This window comes from Bombina bombina, chromosome 3 (assembly GCF_027579735.1).
Source record: "Bombina bombina isolate aBomBom1 chromosome 3, aBomBom1.pri, whole genome shotgun sequence".
In the NCBI taxonomy this organism is placed as follows: Eukaryota; Metazoa; Chordata; class Amphibia; order Anura; family Bombinatoridae; genus Bombina; species Bombina bombina.
The window spans coordinates 794,583,743-794,605,988 of record NC_069501.1 but is presented as its reverse complement, the minus strand read 5'-3'; the positions used below and the strand labels follow the sequence as shown (position 1 = coordinate 794,605,988).

Genomic DNA, 22,246 nt, shown 5'->3' with positions numbered 1-22,246 from the left:
GCCCCTTGCATGCATATCTCCTGTCACGGCCGCGGCAGCATTCTGGTTTGAGGCCCTGGAAGAGGCCATCCATACAGCTCCATTGACTGAAATTATTGACAAGCTTAGAACACTTAAGCTAGCTAACTCATTTGTTTCTGATGCCATTGTTCATTTGACTAAACTAACGGCTAAGAATTCCGGATTCGCCATCCAGGCGCGTAGGGCACTATGGCTTAAATCCTGGTCAGCTGACGTGACTTCGAAGTCTAAATTACTCAACATTCCTTTCAAGGGGCAGACCTTATTCGGGCCTGGTTTGAAGGAAATTATTGCTGACATTACTGGAGGTAAGGGTCATACCCTTCCTCAGGACAGGGCCAAAGCAAAGGCCAAACAGTCTAATTTTCGTGCCTTTCGAAATTTCAAGGCAGGTGCAGCATCAACTTCCTCCGCTTCAATGCAAGAGGGAACTTTTGCTCAATCTAAGCAGGCCTGGAAACTTAATCAGTCCTGGAACAAAGGCAAGCAGGCCAGAAAGCCTGCTGCTGCCTCTAAGACAGCATGAAGGAACGGCCCCCTATCCGGCGACGGATCTAGTAGGGGGCAGACTTTCTCTCTTCGCCCAGGCATGGGCAAGAGATGTTCAAGATCATATCTCAGGGATATCTTCTGGACTTCAAAGCTTCCCCTCCACAAGGGAGATTTCATCTTTCAAGGCTATCTGCAAATCAGATGAAGAAAGAGGCATTCCTACGCTGTGTGCAAGACCTCCTAATTATGGGAGTGATCCATCCAGTTCCGCGGACAGAACAAGGACAGGGTTTTTATTCAAATCTGTTTGTGGTTCCCAAAAAAGAGGGAACCTTCAGACCAATTTTGGATCTAAAGATCTTAAACAAATTCCTCAGAGTTCCATCTTTCAAAATGGAAACTATTCGGACCATCCTACCCATGATCCAAGAGGGTCAGTACATGACCACAGTGGACCTAAAGGATGCCTACCTTCAACTACCGATTCACAAAGACCATCATCGGTTTCTAAGGTTTGCCTTTCTAGACAAGCATTACCAATTTGTAGCTCTTCCCTTCGGGTTGGCTACAGCCCCGAGAATCTTTACAAAGGTTCTGGGCTCACTTCTGGCGGTTCTAAGACCGCGAGGCATAGCGGTAGCTCCGTATCTAGACGACATCCTGATACAGGCGTCAAACTTTCAAGTTGCCAAGTCTCATACAGAGATAGTTCTGGCATTTCTGAGGTCGCACGGGTGGAAAGTGAACGAGGAAAAGAGTTCTCTATCCCCACTCACAAGAGTCTCCTTCTTAGGGACTCTTATAGATTCTGTAGAAATGAAAACTTACCTGACGGAGTCCAGGTTATCAAAACTTCTAAATGCTTGCCGTGTTCTTCACTCCATTCCGCACCCTTCGGTGGCTCAGTGTATGGAGGTAATCGGCTTAATGGTAGCGGCAATGGACATAGTGCCATTTGCGCGCCTACATCTCAGACCGCTGCAATTATGCATGCTGAGTCAGTGGAATGGGGATTACACAGATTTGTCCCCTCTGCTAAATCTGGATCAAGAGACCAGAGATTCTCTTCTCTGGTGGTTGTCTCGGGTCCACCTGTCCAAGGGTATGACCTTTCGCAGGCCAGATTGGACAATTGTAACAACAGATGCCAGCCTTCTAGGTTGGGGTACAGTCTGGAACTCCCTGAAGGCACAGGGATCGTGGACTCAAGAGGAGAAACTCCTTCCAATAAATATTCTGGAGTTAAGAGTGATATTCAATGCTCTTCTGGCTTGGCCTCAGCAACACTGAAGTTCATCAGATTTCAGTCGGACAACATCACGACTGTGGCTTACATCAACCATCAAGGGGGAACCAGGAGTTCCCTAGCGATGTTAGAAGTCTCAAAAATAATTCGCTGGGCAGAGTCCCACTCTTGCCACCTGTCAGCAATCCATATCCCAGGCGTGGAGAACTGGGAGGTGGATTTTCTAAGTCGTCAGACTTTCCATCCGGGGGAGTGGGAACTCCATCCGGAGGTGTTTGCTCAATTGATTCATCGTTGGGGCAAACCAGAGTTGGATCTCATGGCGTCTCACCAGAACGCCAAGCTCCCTTGTTACGGATCCAGGTTCAGGGACCCAGAAGCGACGCTGATAGATGCTCTAGCAGCGCCTTGGTTCTTCAACCTGGCTTATGTGTTTCCACCGTTTCCTCTGCTCCCTCGACTGATTGCCAAAATCAAACAGGAGAGAGCATCGGTGATTCTGATAGCACCTGCGTGGCCACGCAGGACTTGGTATGCAGACCTAGTGGACATGTCATCCTTTCCACCATGGACTCTGCCTCTAAGACAGGACCTTCTGATACAAGGTCCTTTCAATCATCCAAATCTAATTTCTCTGATACTGACTGCATGGAGATTGAACGCTTGATTCTATCAAAGCGTGGCTTCTCCGAGTCAGTCATTGATACCTTAATACAGGCACGAAAGCCTGTTACCAGGAAAATCTACCACAAGATATGGAGTAAATATCCTTATTGGTGTGAATCCAAGAATTACTCATGGAGTAAGGTTAGGATTCCTAGAATATTGTCTTTTCTCCAAGAGGGCTTGGACAAAGGATTATCAGCTAGTTCCTTAAAGGGACAGATTTCTGCTCTGTCTATTCTTTTGCACAAGCGTCTGGCAGAGGTTCCAGACGTGCAGGCTTTGGTTAGAATTAAGCCTGTGTTTAAACCTGTTGCTCCTCCGTGGAGCTTAAACTTGGTTCTTAAGGTTCTTCAAGGAGTTCCGTTTGAACCCCTTCATTCCATTGATATTAAACTTTTATCTTGGAAAGTTCTGTTTTTGATGGCTATTTCCTTGGCTCGGACAGTCTCTGAGCTATCTGCCTTACAATGTGATTCTCCTTATCTGATTTTTCATGCAGATAAGGTAGTTCTGCGTACCAAACCTGGGTTTTTACCTAAGGTGGTTTCTAACAAGAATATCAATCAAGAGATTGTTGTTCCATCATTGTGTCCTAATCCTTCTTCAAAGAAGGAACATCTTTTACATAATCTGGACGTAGTCCGTGCCTTGAAGTTTTACTTACAAGCTACTAAGGATTTTCGTCAAACATCTTCCCTGTTTGTCGTTTACTCTGGACAGAGGAGAGGTCAAAAAGCTTCGGCAACCTCTCTGTCCTTTTGGCTTCGGAGCGTAATACGCCTAGCCTATGAGACTGCTGGACAGTAGCTCCATGAAAGGATTACAGCTCATTCTACTAGAGCTGTGGCTTCCACATGGGCCTTCAAAAATGAGGCCTCTGTTGAACAGATTTGCAAGGCTGCGACTTGGTCTTCGCTTCACACTTTTTCAAAATTTTACAAATTTGATACTTTTGCTTCTTCGGAGGCTGTTTTTGGGAGAAAGGTTCTTCGGGCAGTGGTTCCTTCCGCTTAATCCTGCCTTGTCCCTCCCATCATCCGTGTACTTTAGCTTTGGTATTGGTATCCCACAAGTAATGGATGATCCGTGGACTGGATACACTTAACAAGAGAAAACATAATTTATGCTTACCTGATAAATTTATTTCTCTTGTAGTGTATCCAGTCCACGGCCTGCCCTGTCCTTTTAAGGCAGGTCTAAATTTTAATTAAACTACACTCACCACTGCACCCTATGGTTTCTCCTTTCTCTGTTTGTTTTCGGTCGAATGACTGGATATGACAGTTAGGGGAGGAGCTATATAGCAGCTCTGCTGTGGGTGATCCTCTTGCAACTTCCTGTTGGGAAGGAGAATATCCCACAAGTAATGGATGATCCGTGGACTGGATACACTACAAGAGAAATAAATTTATCAGGTAAGCATAAATTATGTTTTTTGTTTATGTGTATATATATATATATATATATATATATATATATATACAAAAGCAGGGAACCAGCACTCTTTTTGACTTATACAACTGCCGGGGTGCGCTTACAAGCCTTAAATATTCGCACAACAAAGAAGGCACTCTCCGTTTACATATGCCGTTTATTAGTAAACGTTTTCGGGGTCTCCGAAGTGGTCTGAGGACGGGGGAGACCCCGAAAACGTTTACTAATAAACGGCATATGTAAACGGAGAGTGCCTTCTTTGTTGTGCGAATATATATATATATATTTGTGTGTGTGTGTATATATATATATATATGTGTGTGTGTGTATATATATATATATATGTGTGTGTGTGTATATATATATATATGTGTGTGTGTGTATATATATATATATATGTGTGTGTGTGTATATATATGTGTGTGTGTATGTGTGTGTGTATATATATGTGTGTGTGTATGTGTGTGTGTATATATATATATATATATATATGTGTGTATGTATATATATATATATATATATATATGTATATATATATATATATATATATATATATATATATATATATATATATATATATATATATATATATATATGTGTAGCATATCCAAAACCAGGTACCAGCACTCAAAACAAACACATCAGCCGGGGTGCACTTCAAATTTCAATAGTATATAGTTCAAATCAGGAAGGAACTCTCCATTATTATTATACACTTTTTAATAATGCAGTTAACGTTTTCGGGGTCTCCCCCGTCCTCAGACAATTTATATGTATGTATACAACAACATTTTAAATTAGGGGGAGATAAAAGGCGAGTTTAAAATCCTCCACTACGCACAAAATATAGAAAAAATAACTCATTGTGTAGTTCATTAACAAATCTAGACAGGCCCAGAGGCTTGTTTTCCCACAGAAAACCTCTGAATTACATTGTTTCCAATACAGCGAAGGATTCTGGGTAAGATATGCAAATTAAGTACACAATGACACACCTTTTTACTTCAGTCTGCTTTTCAGCAGGTTCCCTTTACACCAAAGTATCGCTGTTCACACAGCTTATAAACTTAGCTAGGGTTAGTGCAGTGATTCATAACCATCCCAGGACAGACTGTTTTGTGGTTATTGCCACTCATCAGCTGGGAGAAGGTTAGAATCACTGCTGGGTGAAGTTGATTCCAGGCAGAATACAACAACATTTTAAATTAGGCGGAGATAAAAGGCGAGTTTAAAATCCTCCACTACGCACAAAATATTGAAAAAATAACTCATTGTGTAGTTCATTAACAAATCTAGACAGGCCCAGAGGCTTGTTTTCCCATAGAAAACCTCTGAATTACATTGTTTCCAATGCAGCAAAGGATTCTGGGTAAGATATGCAAATTAAGTACACAATGACACACCTTTTTACTTCAGTCTGCTTTTCAGCAGGTTCCCTTTACACCAAAGTATCGCTGTTCACACAGCTTATAAACTTAGCTAACCTTCTCCCAGCTGATCAGTGGCAATAACCACGAAACAGTCTGTCCTGGGATGGTTATGAATCACTGCACTAACCCTAGCTAAGTTTATAAGCCGTGTGAACAGCGATACTTTGGTGTAAAAGTCTCCCAAAATCACGTGAAAAAAGGTGTTATGGTCTGATGAAACCAAGGTTGAACTTTTTTGGCAATAATTCCAAATGGTGGTGGCAGCATCATGCTTTGGGGCTGTTTTTCTTCAGCTGGAACTGGGTCCTTATTCAAGGTAGAGGGAATTATGAACAGTTCCAAATACCAGTCAATATTGGCACAAAACCTTCAGGCTTCTGCTAGAAAGCTGAACATGAAGAGGAACTTCATCTTTCAGCATGACAACGACCGAAAGCATACATCCAAATCAACAAAGGAATGGCTTCACCAGAAGACGATTAAAGTTTTGGAATGGCCCAGCCAGAGCCCAGACCTGAATCCAATCGAAAATCTGTGAGGTGATCTGAAGAGGACTGTGCACAGGAGATGCCCTCGCAATCTGACAGATTTGGAGTGTTTTTGCAAAGAAGAGTGGGGAAATCTTGCCAAGTCAAGATGTGCCATGCTGATAGACTCATACCCAAAAAGACTGAGTGCTGTAATAAAATCAAAACTTGCTTCAACAAAGTATTAGTTTAAGGGTGTGCACACTTATGCAACCATATTATTATTATTATTATTATTTTTTTACTTCCCTTCACCTAAAAGATTTCAGTTTGTTTTTCAATTGAGTTGCATAGTTTATAGGTCACATTAAAGGATGAAACATTTCTGAAATGATTTATCTTTGTCTCATTTTTTTACATCACAGAAACCTGCCATTTTACGAGGAGTGTGTAGACTTTTTATATCCACTGTTTGTTTGGGTTGTGGATTAATTTTTTCAGCTAAATGGCTGTTTTTATTTTGTCCCTCCCTCTCTAGTTCCACATCTTGGGTATTGCTATCCCATACGTCACTAGCTCATGGATTCTTGCCAATTACATAAAAGAAAACATAATTTATGTAAGAACTTACCTGATAAATTCATTTCTTTCATATTGGCAAGAGTCCATGAGGCCCACCCCCTTTTTTATGGTGGTTATGATTTTTTTGTATAAAGCACAATTATTTCAAAAATTCCTTTGTTGATGCTCTTTACTCCTTTCTTTATCACCCCACTTCTTGACTATTCGTTAAACTGAATTGTGGTTGTGGTAAGGGGTGTATTTGTAGGCATTTTGAGGTTTGGAAAACTTTACCCCTCCTGGTAGGATTGTATATCCCATGCGTCACTAGCTTATGGACTCTTGCCAATATGAAAGAAATGAATTTATCAAGTAAGTTCTTACATAAATTATGTTATTTCCCAAAGACAACCTCTGGATATGACACTGAACGCGTGCACTCAGCTTCTTTGGTCGACCATTTTGAGGCCTGTTTTGAGTGGAACCTGTCCTGTGAAACCGCTGTATGGTCTTGACCACCGTGCTGCAGCTCAGTTTCAGGGTCTTGGCAATCTTTTTATAGCCTAGGCCATCTTTATGTATAGCAACAATTCTTTTTTTCAGATCCTCAGAGAGTTCTTTGCCATGAGGTGCCATGTTGAACTTCCAGTGACCAGTTACTCGTCACCAGTATGAGGGAGTGTGAGAGTGATAACACCAAATTTAACACACCTGCTCCCCATTCACACCTGAGACCTTGTAACACTAATGAGTCACATGACACCGGGGAGTTAAATTGGCTAATTGGGCCCAATTTGGACATTTCCACTTAGGGGTGTACTCACTTTTGTTGCCAACGGTTTATTCATTAATGGCTGTGTGTTGTTATTTTGAGGTGACAGCAAATTTACACTGTTATATAGGCTGTACACTCACTACTTTACATTGTAGCAAAGTGTCATTTCTTCAGTATTGTCACATGAAAAGATATAATAAAATTTTTACAAAAATGTGAGGGGTGTACTCACTTTTGTGAGATACTGTATGTTTGCTTATGCAAGTCTATCTACAGTCCTGCTATTGGTGGTATGGTACTTTGTAACTGAGTTCTCAGGAACACCTAGGCTTGGACTTGGGCTTGATTTGTGTGATGATTGTGTCACTTAAAACTACATAGTTTCCATGAAGTACACAGAGCTTAATTTCTTTTGATTTGCTCCATATCGGTAAGTTTCTGGCCAATACCGATATTTCAGAAATTCCAAATATCGGCCCTAATAATCGTCCACTCCGATATATCAGCTCCAGCCATAAGCCGCAAAGTCAGAAATAGGGTGTTGTGAGAACATTTGCTGCACCTCTGTCTCTACATGTATAGTAAGCCTCATACAGATTATATAGAAAGGAGTTTTAGCCTGCTAACTTGCGATAATCCATTTCCTTCTAGTGTGGGCTCCCATTGTTTTATAACCATAGAATTTAATATTCTACATAGTGGAAGACAGTGCAATGATAAAAGCAGTATAATAAACATGGTACTAACATACCCTTCCCCACCGGCAAATGTAGGTGTGTTGGAAAAAATCGCCTGAGCCTAGGCATACATCTTACAATTACTATCATAACAAAAGTTACATTCTAAGAAAGATTAATATTATAACATACAAGGCTAGAACATATTTGCCCATAATATCATATGTGCAGGAATTAAAATAAACATCAGTATCTAAATAGAATAATATTTCAAGTTCCTTTGTTGCTATCAGTGGGTCTTTATAGTGAGAGACTAGGTCATCAGAGTCTTGGAGCCCCATTAGCCCCTGAGCATTGCCCGTTGGAACGGGAATGCCTTATCGGCAACTCGAAAGTCTCGTAGAGCGTAATTGGTATAATAGTTTCATATCAAAGGAGGTTCTAATACTTCAGGCATCCCGTTGAGATTAACTGTATGAAGTGAAGGCAGTTCCCGGCCAGCTACTGTAATGATCAGAAATGTTGAGCAGAACTACAGACCTGTGTGATATTTGTTCTCCTACCGTAACCTCCTGAGGCCCCCCCCCCCACGAACTTTGTCTGTGGAGACTTGATCGGTATGCCAGTACGGTCCTTGAACAGTGCATTCAATGGGACTTTACTCTCAATGGTCGTCACGCGTGAGCTGCCTGGCATCTCCGGAGATGCTATGCCGTACAGCGTTCCACATGGTAAGGTGTTGGTAGTTTCTGAGGGCTCTTCTTGCTGGTGCTCTCCTTCCAAAGCAGTGATTTCCATTACTCCATCTGTGCTAATAGATGAAAGACGCTTCATTAATGAGTCTAGTGGAGCCTGATGAAACGGTCCTGTGTTGACCGAGAAACGCGTTGCAATTTCAAATAAAGACAATTTTGCCTTTTAAACCAAGACCCGGTTTTTCTTTGGCACCATTCACCTTTTCCTGTTCAGGATTTCACCAAGTTTACTGTGTGCTGACACAGCCCTCTTTCCTGATACGGACATTTTACCGAGAGTAAACTTTGGGGATAACACTTCTGCTTCCTGAGCACACACCTGGTTGTTGGCTTCGGAAGGACTATCACTGTGACCGCTCATTCCTCCATCTGGTTTCGACGGGTCTCAGGGTGAGACCCCCAGCGTACTGACTGCTGGTTTTAAACGTCAGCCTGCCTGCTAGCACCGTTTAAGGTGCCCTTCTCTTGTGAGTAGTATTTTGCACATTGTTCTTGCTCACTTGTTTTTGAACGATTCACACTATGTTGGCGCCCCTTGTTTTTATTTCATTTTTAATCAGAGAAATACTGTATCCTCTTGTGAGGAATTTCTGTTGTAACTGTACACTTTCTGACAAAAACGTGTCGTTACTAGAACAATTTTGTTTCAACCTAATGAATTTTCCTTTAATCATACCAAAGCCCGTACACTTGGGGTGTAGGCTTTTTGCAAGAAGAAGAGTGTTGGATTTAATAGGCTTGCCCTAGAGTTCAGTTTTAATATTATTGTTCCATATATAACCCTCTAATGTAAGGTCTAAATATGGTACTCTAAGTTGATCATAAGAATATGTGAATTCCAGACCGCACTCATTGAGATTAAGGGATGCAACAAAATCATCTGCCTCCTTAGCCGAGCCTGTCAAAATTAAAAGTAAATTGTCGATGTATCGACGATATAATTTTATGTGATGTTGAAAAGAATTTTGTTGTCCGTAAACGTGGAACAGCTCCCACCAACCCATATATAGGTTGGCATATGAGGGGGCATACTTTGCCACCATCGCTGTTCCACATTTCATTTTCAAAAAGAAAATAATTATGATTAAGTAAGAACTCAATGATGGTGATAATATAATCTATGAAACCTGTTGAGTAATTACTAAATTTATCCAAGAAAAATCTCACTGACTGAAGACCCAAATCATGGAGAATGGCAGAGTATAGTCCCACTACATCAATAGTTAGCCATTTACAGTCTAGAGACTGTTTCTTTATCCAAGAGGTTTAAAAGATTTTTTGTATCTTTAAGAAAGCTAGGTACTAACTGTGCTAGTGGTTGGAGTATGCTGTCAATCCAAGCTGACAGCCTTTCTAGAAGGGAGCCTATACCAGATACAATCGGTCTACCTTTAATTTCATCCAGAGAGTTGTAGACCTTCAGAAGGTGGTGGAAGATTGGAACAATAGGGTCCCTGATGTATAGGTAGTCTAGCGTCTCATCATCAAAATACCCAGCCTCCCTACTATCGTCCAAAAGGTCATACACAAGCCTCTGGAAGTCCAATGTTGGATTTCTGCTTAGTCTCTGATAGACCTCTGTGTTATTAAGTTGGTGATGTGCCTCCTTGATATAATCTTCCCTGTCTAAAACCACTACATTGCCGCCCTTGTCGGCTTGTTTGATGATGATGTGTTGGTTAGCCTGCAGTGAGTACAAAGCCTTTTTCCATGTGAGTGTCAAATTATGCACCTTTCTTGTAGTTGCCAGGCTGTCATGCAGATTTTGCAAGTCTAGTTCTATTTTTTTATGAAAAAGCTCCAAAACCTCTACTGTTAGTGGGGTAAAAAATTGAATGAGGCTTGAAATCTGCATGGCAACTAATGACACCCCCTAGGGTCTTATTAGATTCTAATTCCAATTCTAATAGGGACATATATTCATTTTGACAATCAAGTGGCGTGGTTTGGAAGGGTCGTGACAAAAGACCATTGTCTGTGATGGAAGAGGGAGATGTGGTATCTTGTCATGACAAAAACTTTTTTAATGTTAATTTACAAACAAATGTATTCACATTTATCACAGTTTCAAAAACGTTGAAATCATCAGCTGGTACAAAACCTAAACCCAGGTGTAACACATAGTCTTGTTCTTCAGTTAATTGATATGTGGATACATTGATCACTGTGTGACTTTGTATTTGTTCTTCTGGCGGTTTCCCCTCAACCCTTACCTCCTGTCTATTGACTGTGATGTGTTTGCCCCTCCTTTTTCTTTTTCTGTACCTATGCCTTTTGGTCTCTGTTCGTAGGGAAAAACCTGCACAGTAGCCATCTGATTTGTAAGGTCTGATGAATGTGTTGGAATGGAAACATCCCTATCCACATGTATAATCTCAAAAGTGGGTGCTATGTGTCTGATGTTAGATTGTTTTGATTTATTGGGATCACTGCTATTATCTTGTGATATCGGGGAATGTGTAACCTCTGATGTCACTGTAACAGTGTTATGAGGGTCTACATTACTATCACCAGGAGCTAAATTTCTATTCTGGATGTGATCTTCAGATGCCTGATTGAGTATAGTAGAATTGGTACTCTCTTCCTCCGTAGAGGATGCATCTGTGTCAGAGAAAGAAACGTATTTCTTGTTAAACCTCCTGGACTTTTTCTTAGTGTTATACCATAAGTACACCATATTGTTTTTATAGTCCAGAAGATCCCGGTCAAATTGTTTGAATTTCATAGCATCAATATCCTCTCTTACTGAGGTGACAGTCCCCTTCAATATGTCATCAAATTTAGTATAATCCTTATGGGTCAGAAACTGGTTCAAATCTTCTTGTAGTGTGGTAATTGCTGTTTTTTTATAAATAATCAGCATGTTCATTCATTTTACAGAGCAATCTGTTAGAGTGGCATTCCATATTTCAATAAAGATTTTGTCTGTAACCATAAAAGTTGGAAATTTGAAGATTCTCAAACCCCTGGGAATCATGTCCATGCTTAGGTATTTTTCCATTAAATTATTGTCCCACCAGGATTTATGTTCCTTTATGAGGAGTGTTTCCAGTTTTGAAAATACATCAGTAATAGTAACCTTTTGTGACTTACAAGAGCAAAGTTAATTTAAAGATGGTCTGGATTGATCCAAATCAGATATAGCTCTGAGGGAAAATGGTATGGTTGCTTCCATGGTAAAAATAATAATCTATATTTAATGGACAGCTGTGTATGCCTGAGTCCAAAAAATATGTACGTTTATATAGTCGAAGTTATTCCCAGTAATGTAAGGATAGTGACCAAGTGGAGAAAGTATAGGGTGGGGAAAATAACAAGGATTTCACTCAATCCAAAGAAAAAAAAACAGGACTCCAAACAAACCACTCAAGATCCTCTTAAAAAACTGGGCATGTAAACACAAGAACAGTCTTATTCTCCTCTTCCTAGATTTATATTAACCAATGTGAAATGGCAATGTGCTACAATGTCGGCTGAACAGTGGTAATGCAAGAGAAATGCAGGCAAAACATAGAAAGCATCAGTGTTTGCCATCCTCACAAGGGTAAGCTAGCGATCTTCAGAGCAAATAGCCTTCCGCATACATCACTGTGCTGGCATCTTCATATTTGTCCATTACACAAAATCCGGCATCTGCAGTGAAATCACCTCTGAACATCCTTACACGATATCCGTGTAAAGTTGGCGTATAGACATCACCATGCGCATCACCGGAAGTGACCGCAACTTTGTGCCGGGAGTACTTGGAACTCTGCACCAGAAACTGTGGTCTCACCAAAGGGTCCCTCTGTGCAACTGTGATGGTGCTCCAAAGTGCCGGCTCTCAGCATAGATAAAGTCCGCTGATGCAACGTAAAAAATCCTTAGACTGGAACTGGAGACTGGGGTAAAAAGACTGACTGAGACAGGGACCTTGTCTACCCGGCTAACCGCTGCTGGCTTCCCCAAGCCAGAATAGCATAGAAAAAAGAAAAAAAAACGGGTCACGGGTAGTAACAAGGAAAAATCTATTTATTGATTATTACATGGAAGGTAAAAACATAAGATAAAAAATACTACATGTAGAGATGCGTTTCAGCTCATGCCTTCATCTGTGACCTGAAAACGTAATATAGCTGAACATGTATATACCCTCAGGGTGTAACTGATTGGGTGATCATTTAAGAGGGAAGGAAGGAAAACTCCCCTTGTTCATTAACACTTGCCTAAATCTAGATTACTATCTATATCTTTCCAGGGTAATAATCTATTTGGTTCTCAGTTGCATTCTATTATTTCCACTATCACTGGGGAGAAGGGAGTTTTTTTGCCCCAAGATAAAATATCTAAGGGTAAATCTAAAGCTTCTAATCGTTTTCGTTTCTTTCGTCAGAATAGAGAACAGAAAACCACTCCTTCCCCTAAGGACTCTGGTTCCAATTGGAAGTCATCTTCAAGTTGGAATAAATCCAAGCCTTATAAGAAACCAAAGCCAGCCCCCAAGACTGCATGAAGGTGCGACCCTCAATCCAGTTCAACTGGTGGGGGCAGATTGAAATCATTTCAAAACATTTGGGCAGATTCTGTTCAGAATCATTGGATTCAGAGCATTGTCTCTCAAGGGTATCGAATAGGTTTCAGAATAAGACCTCCTGTGAGAAGACTCTTTCTCTCTCATGTTCCAACAAATCCTGTGAAAGCTCAGACTTTTCTGAAGTGTGTTTCAGAGCTAGAGCTTTCAGGGGTGATTATACCAGATCCGCCTCATGAACAGGGTCTGTGTTTTTATTCAAATCTATTCATTGTCCCAAAGAAAGAAAATTCATTCAGACCAGTTCTGGATCTGAAGTTTTTTAATCGTTTTCTAAGGGTCCCAACTTTCAAGATGGTGACTATAAGGACTATTCTGCCTTTTGTTCAGCAAGGTCATTACATGTCCACAATAGACTTACAGGACGCTTATCTTCACATTCCGATTCATCCAGATCACTATCGGTTTCTGAGATTCTCTTTTCTAGACAAGCATTACCAATTTGTTGCTCTTCCATTTTGCCTAGCGACAGCTCCAAGAATCTTTTCTAAGGTTCTCGGTGCCCTTCTATCTTTAATCAGAGAGCACTGGCAAAATCTTTTAATTTAGCATAATCTCACACGAATCGACTAGTGTTGTTTCTTCAAAGGCATGTAGATTCAGTGTCCATGACTCTGTCTTTAACAGACAAGAGACAAATGAAATTGGTTTCAGCTTGTCGAAACCTTCAGTCTCAATCATTCCCTTCAGTGGCTATGTGCATGAAAGTTTTAGGTCTCATGACTACAGCATCGCACACGATCCCTTTTGCTCGTTTTTATATGAGACCTCTGCAGCTTTGCATACTGAATCAATGGTGCAGGGATTATACTCGGATATCACAATTGATATTCTTAAATCCCAGCATTCTACTCTCTCTGACTTGGTGTTTAGACCATCATTGTATTGTTCAAGGGGCCTCTTTTGTTCGTCCTTCCTGGACTATAGTCTCAACAGATGCAAGTATTTCAGGTTGGGGTGCTGTTTGGGGATCTCTGCAGCTCAAGGGGTTTGAAATCCTCTAGAGGCGAGGTCACCAACCAATATTTTAGAACTCTGTGCTATTTTCAGGGCTCTTCAGGTCAAGAGTCTTGAGACTTTGAACTGGTAAGCCTATTTTCTACATACTCTGACTTTTAGAAGAAATCTGCACTATTGTATTTTATCTCAAACAGGAGCACCTTACAATGACTATCACAGCCTTCTGAGCCATCACACAGGATTTCTATCACCAGCCATTTTTAATTTTTATTTTTACATTTTGGATCTTTTCCATTTTTGGATTGTCACATTTTTACAAATTTTTTCTTTTTTTGTGTATTGTTCACATTTGTTTTACCACACTGAAGTAACCACTTTTTGAAGACCAATTTTCAGGACTGCTACAGCACTCCATTGCACTTGGGACTCCCTTTTTGGGTATACTCTTTTACACTTTGAACACTGCACCAATTCCTATGAAGAGTTTATAAAGGCTATATAGGCCCTATGATATAACCAGAACTTAAAACTGCCCCGCAGACAGTTTCTGCAGATGTGTTTTTATGTTTGCATTTGATACATTTATTTATATATATATATATATATATATATATATATATATATATATATATATATATATATATATATATATATATATGTGTGCATGGATCCATGGTTTAATTTTGTTACATTGTATGCTATTTTTATCTAATTGTTGTAATAAACACACTCATTTTATTTATACCTACACAAACTGAAGCCCTTTAGTACCTTAGCCTTTCTTTGTTAGTCGCTCTGAAAATCCATCTATTTTCGAATCCTAAGAATTCTCTCGAGAAATCGTTACTCTTTGGATGTGGTAAGAGCTTTGAAATACTATGTTGAGGCTACTAAAGATTTCATAACAGAAAGACTTCTAGTCTATTTGTTGTCTTTTCTGGTTCTAGGAAAGGCCAGAAAGCCTCTGCCATTTCTTTGGCATCTTGGTTAAAGCTTTTGATTCACAAGGCTTACTTGGTGGCGGTGCAGTCTCAGAGAATTACAGCTCATTCTACTAGATCAGTTGCCACTTCTTGGGCTTTTAAGAATGAAGCTTCAGTTAATCTGATTTGCAAAGCAGCAACTTGGTCTTCTTTGCATGCATTTCCTAAATTTTACCATTTCAATGTATTTGCTTCTTCTGAAGCAGTCTTTGGTAGAAATGTTCTTCAGGCAGCTGTCTCAGTTTGATTCTTCTGTTTTTTAAGAACTTATTTTTTGGGTTTATTTTTTTCAGCGGAAATAGCTGTTTTTATTTTATCCCTCCCTCTCTAGTGACTGTTCTGTAGACTTCCACATCTTGGGTATTTTATCCCATACGTCACTAGCTCATGGACTCTTGCCATTTGTATGAAAGCAAATATAATTTATGTAAGAACTTACCTGATAAATTATTTTCTTTCATTATGGTAAGAGTCCATGAGGCCCACCCTGTTTTTGGTGGTAATTTTTTTTTGTATAAAAGCACAAAATTATTTTCCAGTTCCTCTTTTTTGTATGCTTTTTACTCCTTTTTACACCTCACTACTTGGCTATACGTTAAACTAAGGTGTGAGTGTGGTGGGAGGTGTATTTATAGGCATTTTGAGATTTGGGAAACTTTGCCCCCTCCTGGTAGGAATGCATATCCCATGCGTCACTAGCTCATGGACTCTTGCCATTATGAAGGAAATGAATTTATCAGGTAAGTTCTTACATAAATTATGTGTTTTGTGCTGTTTTCTGCGTCCTTTCCTCTATATCTGACAGTTATCAGGGTTGAGTATGTGGAAATAATAGAAGGTATTTTGGCTAATCCAGTTGTAGCAAAGGACCTCGGGTTACCAAGGGGGGTAGCGTCACCTATTGTGAGCTGCCGCTCTAGGCCTCTATCGTCTGATTCCTTGCCTCAGCTTCAATAATACAGCTTGATATAAGGTATTTGTAGCTTCACAATGTAGCAGCACACTGTAGAATATAGTATGTGCAGAACAGCTGTGGGATGACTCCTTTAATCATCGGATTCTCAGAGATTCTGCTGGAGCTCTGGGAAGTGAGACTGCTTTGGGTCGCTGCTCAGACACGCCCCCGTTCTATGTATTCTTAAGTAAATATTCATATATATATATATATATATACTTATACCTATATAGAGATATAGGTAAAGCTATATTTTACAAACAATACATCATATTTATAGAAATATCTATTTAAAAATAAATAGAACATATTCTTCTATGCAAAGAACATTGGAATGTAAAATATTCATAACTACCTTCGGGTTAGTGGTTAATGCTGGGTTAACCTCCCCATTGAAGTCTGTGGGGAGGGGAAGTTAGCGCGGTTGCAATATCCAAAATCCTAAAGTTAGGACTCGTCAACTTTTTCACTTGTGCACAAATATTTTACTTTTAACTTGTAATTCACATGCTAACCCACACACGTCAAAAGTTTACTTCTGGCATTGTTTGCGCACCAGCAAAAGCACTAAATAGCAGGCCACTTGTAATCTGACCCTATGTGTTTAACCACGACAAACGGGCTAAACACAAATGTAAAGTCTCTTTTAGGGGAGCCACAGTCATTGCAGCTGCCAAGCACTACTATAGACACGAGCAATGCTGTGAATAGGTTTTATTCAAATTTGTAGTGTTCGTTAGATTTACTTTGTACTAAAATATGTTCTCATTGTTTTATTATTAGATGAGCCTAAAACTCAGCAGCACTTGGCAATTCAAGAAGATATATGGGACTCTGATTGGGAAATTTCTGACAATCTATACAAAAGGTGGTTGAAAATTGTGGAAACTTCTGGAAATCTGTAAGTTGTCCTCTTATTGGATTAATATACCAAACAGCATTGTGTTTGTTGATGTAATGTGCAAAATTAAAGGGATATAAAACTCAAAATTAAACTGTAAGGTTTACAACAATAGCTATGCAAGTAACAGTGCAATAATACAATGCAATACACATACATTAAAGCATTTTCATTTTACACTTTTATGTCTCTTACGTTCTTACATGTCAGTCTGATTCCTATATCTATTTTTGACAGCATTTGAAACTAGTTTCTTACCACTGGGTAATGCTTTAGTGAAGTTAGGTATTTAAAGGATCCACATTTTTTTTTCATTGTTCAGATAGACCATGTAATTTAAAATAACTTTCCAATTTATTTCTGTTATCTAATTTGTTTATTTCTCTTTGTAACCTTTGTTGAAAAGTATTCCTAGGTAGGCTCAGACGCTGCTGATTGGTGACTGCACATATATGCTTCTTGTCATTGGCTTTCAGCTAGCTCTTAGTAGTGCATTGTTGTTCCTTCAACAAAGGATACAAAGAGAATGAAGCAAATTGGATAACAGAAGTAAATTGGAAAATTGTTTAAAATTCAATAATTTATCTGAATCGTGAAAAAACTAAAGATTGGGTTTCTTGTCCTTTTAAGGGAAAAAAAAACTCTTCCCCCATATTTATAAAGGATATCCCCAAGAGGAATCTACCTAAGAAATCATGCTCTCTATTCACTGCTTTGTTCCCTATTTGGTAGGTATAAAAAGAATTTAGCAAGCGTTTTTTATTTTAAAAAAAAGTTATTGTAAATTGAGTATTGTCCATTCACTGCTAGAAAAAAAAAAATCAGCCTTTATAATGTGCCGAATATGTTCAGTTAAGGCAGCGCACCCAGCTACGGCAGAAAAAATATTTTTGTTAGACCCGTATTGTTTATACAGAGCACACTGTGAAATGACTGCTATAGTTCACCAGTAATCTTATCATCTTTGAGTCTCCCAAAAGCATTGATAACTGGGTCAGCTCTTTCTGCACAGGAACTCTCTGACAACTCCAAATCTGCAGTTTCTTTGTGTCCCACTGGTGTGTATAGTGGTATTAGCACTTTTAAACTAAATGTTATTTTATTAGGGGACAATAGCAATACCAGCTTTGGGGCTCCTTACCTGGATATTAGTACCTGAAATGTTTTTGGTCATTAGTACAGTCTGTGGTGAAATTACGTATAAGCAATTGTACATATATTATTTGCTACGAAACTGATGTATTTATATTATATTTAAAGGGACAGGAAACCCAATTTCTTTCATGTAATTGGCAAGAGTCCATGAGTTAGTGACGTATGGGATATACAATCCTACCAGGAGGGGCAAAGTTTCCCAAACCTCAAAATGCCTATAAATACACCCCTCACCACACCCACAATTCAGTTTTACAAACTTTGCCTCCTATGGAGGTGGTGAAGTAAGTTTGTGCTAGATTTCTACGTTATGCGCTTCTCAGCTTTTTTCTCTTGTAAGGTGTATCCAGTCCACGGATCATCCATTACTTGTGGGATATTCTCATTCCCAACAGGAAGTTGCAAGTGGACACCCACAGCAGAGCTGTAATATAGCTCCTCCCCTAACTGTCATAGCCAGTCATTCTCTTGCAACTCTCAACAAGCTAGGATGTTGTAGGAGAGAGTGGTTAAATATAGTTAGTTTATTTTCTTCAATCAAAAGTTTGTTATTTTTAAATAGTACCGGAGTTGTGCTATTTTATCTCAGGCAGTAAATAGAAGAAGAATATGCCTGAGGTTTCTATGATCTTAGCAGGTTGTAACTAAGATCCATTGCTATTCTCACATATGTCTGAGGGGATTACACAGATGAGGTAACTTCAGCGAGAGAATGGCGTGCAGTTTATTCTGCTATCAGGTATGTGCAGTTATAATTTTTTCTAGAGATGGAAAACACTAGAAAATGCTGCTGATACCGGATTAATGTAAGTTAAGCCTGAATACAGTGATTTAATAACGACTGGTATCATGCTTACTCCCAGGGGTAATACCCTTATGATATTTACAATATAAAACGTTTGCTGGCATGTTTAATCGTTTTTATATATGCTTTGGTGATAAAACTTTATTGGGGCCTAGTTTTTTCCACATGGCTGGCTTAAATTTTGACTAGAAACAATTTCCACTGTTGTAGTATAAAAGTTACAGTTGGTGCAGTTAAAATTACAAACTGTGACATCCAGCTTCCCTCAAAGGCCCTCTGAATGCTATAGGACATCTCTAAAGGGCCCAAAGGCTTTCCAAAGTCGTTTATTGGGGAAGGTAGGGCCACAGCTTGCTGTGGCAGTTGGTTGTGACTGTTAAAAAACGTCTATTTGGTTTTTTGGTTTTTTTATCCGTTTTTTGAACTAAGGGGTTAATCATCCATTTGCAAGTGGGTGCAATGCTCTGTTAGCCTATTATACACACTGTAAAAATTTTGTTTGATTTACTGCATTTTTTCACTGTTTTTCAAATTCTGACAAAATTTGTTTCTCTTAAAGGCACAGTACCGTTTTTTATATTTGCTTGTTAACTTGATTTAAAGTGTTTTCCAAGCTTGCTAGTCTCATTGCTATTCTGTATAAACATGTCTGACATAGAAGAAACTCCTTGTTTATTATGTTTAAAAGCCATGGTGGAACCCCCTCTTAGAATGTGTACCAAATGTACTGATTTCATTTTATGCAATAAAGATCATTTTCTGTCTTTAAAAAATGTATCACCAGAGGAATCTGACGAGGGGGAAGTTATGCCGACTAACTTTCCCCACGTGTCAGACCCTTTGACTCCCGCTTAAGGGACTCACGCTCAAATGGCGCCAAGTACATCTAGGGCGCCCATAGCATTTACTTTACAAGACATGGCGGCAGTCATGGATAATACACTGTCAGCGGTATTAGCCAGACTACCTGAACTTAGAGGTTAGCGAGATAGCTCTGGGGTGAGACAAAATGCAGAGCATACTGACGCTTTAAGAACCATGTCTGATACTGCCTCACAATATGCAGAAGCTGAGGAAAGAGAGCTTCAGTCAGTGGGTGATGTTAATGACTCAGGAAAGATACCTGATTCTAATATTTCTACATTTAAATTTAAGCTTGAACACCTCCGCGTGTTGCTTAGGGAGGTTTTAGCTGCTCTGAATGACTGTGATACCATTGCAGTGCCAGAGAAATTGTGTAGACTGGATAAATACTTTGCAGTGCCGGTGTGTACTGATGTTTTTCCAAATACCTAAAAGGTTTACAGAAATTATTAATAAGGAATGGGATAGACCAGGTGTGCCGTTCTCTTCCCCACCTATTTTTAGAAAAATGTTTCCAATAGACGCCACCACATGGGACTTATGGCAGACAGTCACTAAGGTGGAGGGAGCAGTATCTACTCTAGTAAAGCGTACTACTATCCCTGTCGAGGACAGTTGTGCTTTGTTTTTTTAGATCCAATGGATAAAAAATTAGAGGTTACCTTAAGAAAATATTTATTCAACAAGGTTTTATCCTACAGCCCCTTGCATGCATTGCCCCTGTCACTGCTGCTGCGGCGTACTGGTTTGAGTCTCTGGAAGAGGCTTTACAGGTTGCGACTCCATTGGATGACATACTTGGCAAACTTAGAGCACTTAAGCTAGCCAATTCTTTTATTCTGATGCCATTGTTCATTTGACTAAACTAACGGCTAAGAATTCTGGTTTTGCTATACAGGCGCGCAGAACGCTATGGCTTAGATCATGGTCAGCTGACGTGACTTCAAAATCTAAGCTACTTAACATTCCCTTCAAGGGGCAGACCCTATTCGGGCCTGGTTGAAGGAGATTATTGCTGATATCACTGGAGGAAAAGGTCATGCCCTTCCTCAGGACAGGTCCAAATCTAGGGCCAAACAGTCTAATTTTCGTGCCTTTCAAAACTTCAAGGCAGGTGCGGCATCAACTTCCTCTAATAATAAACAAGAGGGAACTTTTGCTCAATCCAAGACGGTCTGGAGACCAAACCTGACATGGAAAAAAGGTAAGCAGGTAAAAAAGCCTGCTGCTGCCTCTAAGACAGCATGAAGGAACGGCCCCCTATCCGTAAACGGATCTAGTAGGGGGCAGACTATCACTCTCTGCCCAGGCGTGGGCAAGAGATGTTCAGGATCCCTGGGCGTTGGAAATTATATCCCAGGGATATCTTCTGGACTTCAAAGCTTCCCCCCCTCCACACCAGATAAAGAGAGAGGCATTCTTACACTGTGTACAAGTCCTCCTAGTTATGGGAGTGATCCATCCAGTTCCAAAGGAGGAACAGGGACAGGGTTTTTACTCAAATCTGTTTGTGGTTCCCAAAAAAGAGGGAACCTTCAGACCAATTTTGGATCTAAAGATCTTAAACAAATTCCTCAAAGTTCCGTCGTTCAAGATGGAAACTATTCGTACCATCCTACCACTGATCCAGGAGGGTCAATATATGACTACAGTGGATCTAAAGGATGCTTATCTTCACATTCCGATACACAAAGATCATCATCGGTTTCTCAGGTTTGCCTTTTAAGACAGGCATTACCAGTTGTAGCTCTTCCCTTGGGATTAGCTACAGCCCCAAGAATCTTTACAAAGGTTCTAGGGTCACTTATGGCGGTCCTAAGGCCGCGGGGCATAGCAGTAGCCCCTTATTTAGACGACATCCTGATACAGGCGTCAAACTTCCAAATTGCCAAGTCTCATACGGACGTAGTACTGGCATTTCTGTGGTCGCATGGGTGGAAAGTGAACGAGGAAAAGAGTTCTCTATCCCCACTCACAAGAGTTTCCTTTCTAGGGACTCTGATAGATTCTGTAGAAATGAAAATTCACCTGACGGAGTCCAGGTTATCAAAGCTTCTAAATTCCTGCCGGGTTCTTCATTCCATTCTGCGCCCTTCGGTGGTTCAGTGTATGGAAGTAATCGGCTTAATGGTAGCGGCAATGGACATAGTGCCGTTTGCACGCCTACATCTCAGACCGCTGCAACTCTGCATGCTCAGTCAGTGGAATGGGGATTACACAGATTTGTCCCCTCAACTGAATCTGGACCAAGAGACCGGGGATTCTCTTCTCTGGTGGCTATCTCGGGTCCATCTGTCCAAAGGTATGACCTTTCGCAGGCCAGATTGGACAATTGTTACGACAGATGCCAGCCTTCTAGGTTGGGGTGCAGTCTGGAACTCCTTGAAGGCTCAGGGATCGTGGACTCAGAAGGAGTCTCCTTCCATTAAATATTCTGGAACTAAGAGCGATATTCAAGGCTCTTCAGGCTTGGCCTCAGTTAGCAACTCTGAGGTACATCAGATTTCAGTCGGTCAACATTACGACTGT

The 22,246-nt window shown here is 40.1% G+C and overlaps 1 protein-coding gene across 1 annotated transcript in view; it reads left to right on the top strand.

The window, feature by feature from the left end:
• TMEM131 (transmembrane protein 131) overlaps positions 1-22,246 on the top strand; it is a 550,079-nt gene that overhangs the window by 314,474 nt on the left and 213,359 nt on the right. The window contains 3 exon segments of the mRNA XM_053707713.1: positions 7,199-7,222; positions 12,339-12,361; positions 16,781-16,893. Of these exon segments, the coding sequence (XP_053563688.1) occupies positions 7,199-7,222; positions 12,339-12,361; positions 16,781-16,893 (160 nt within the window).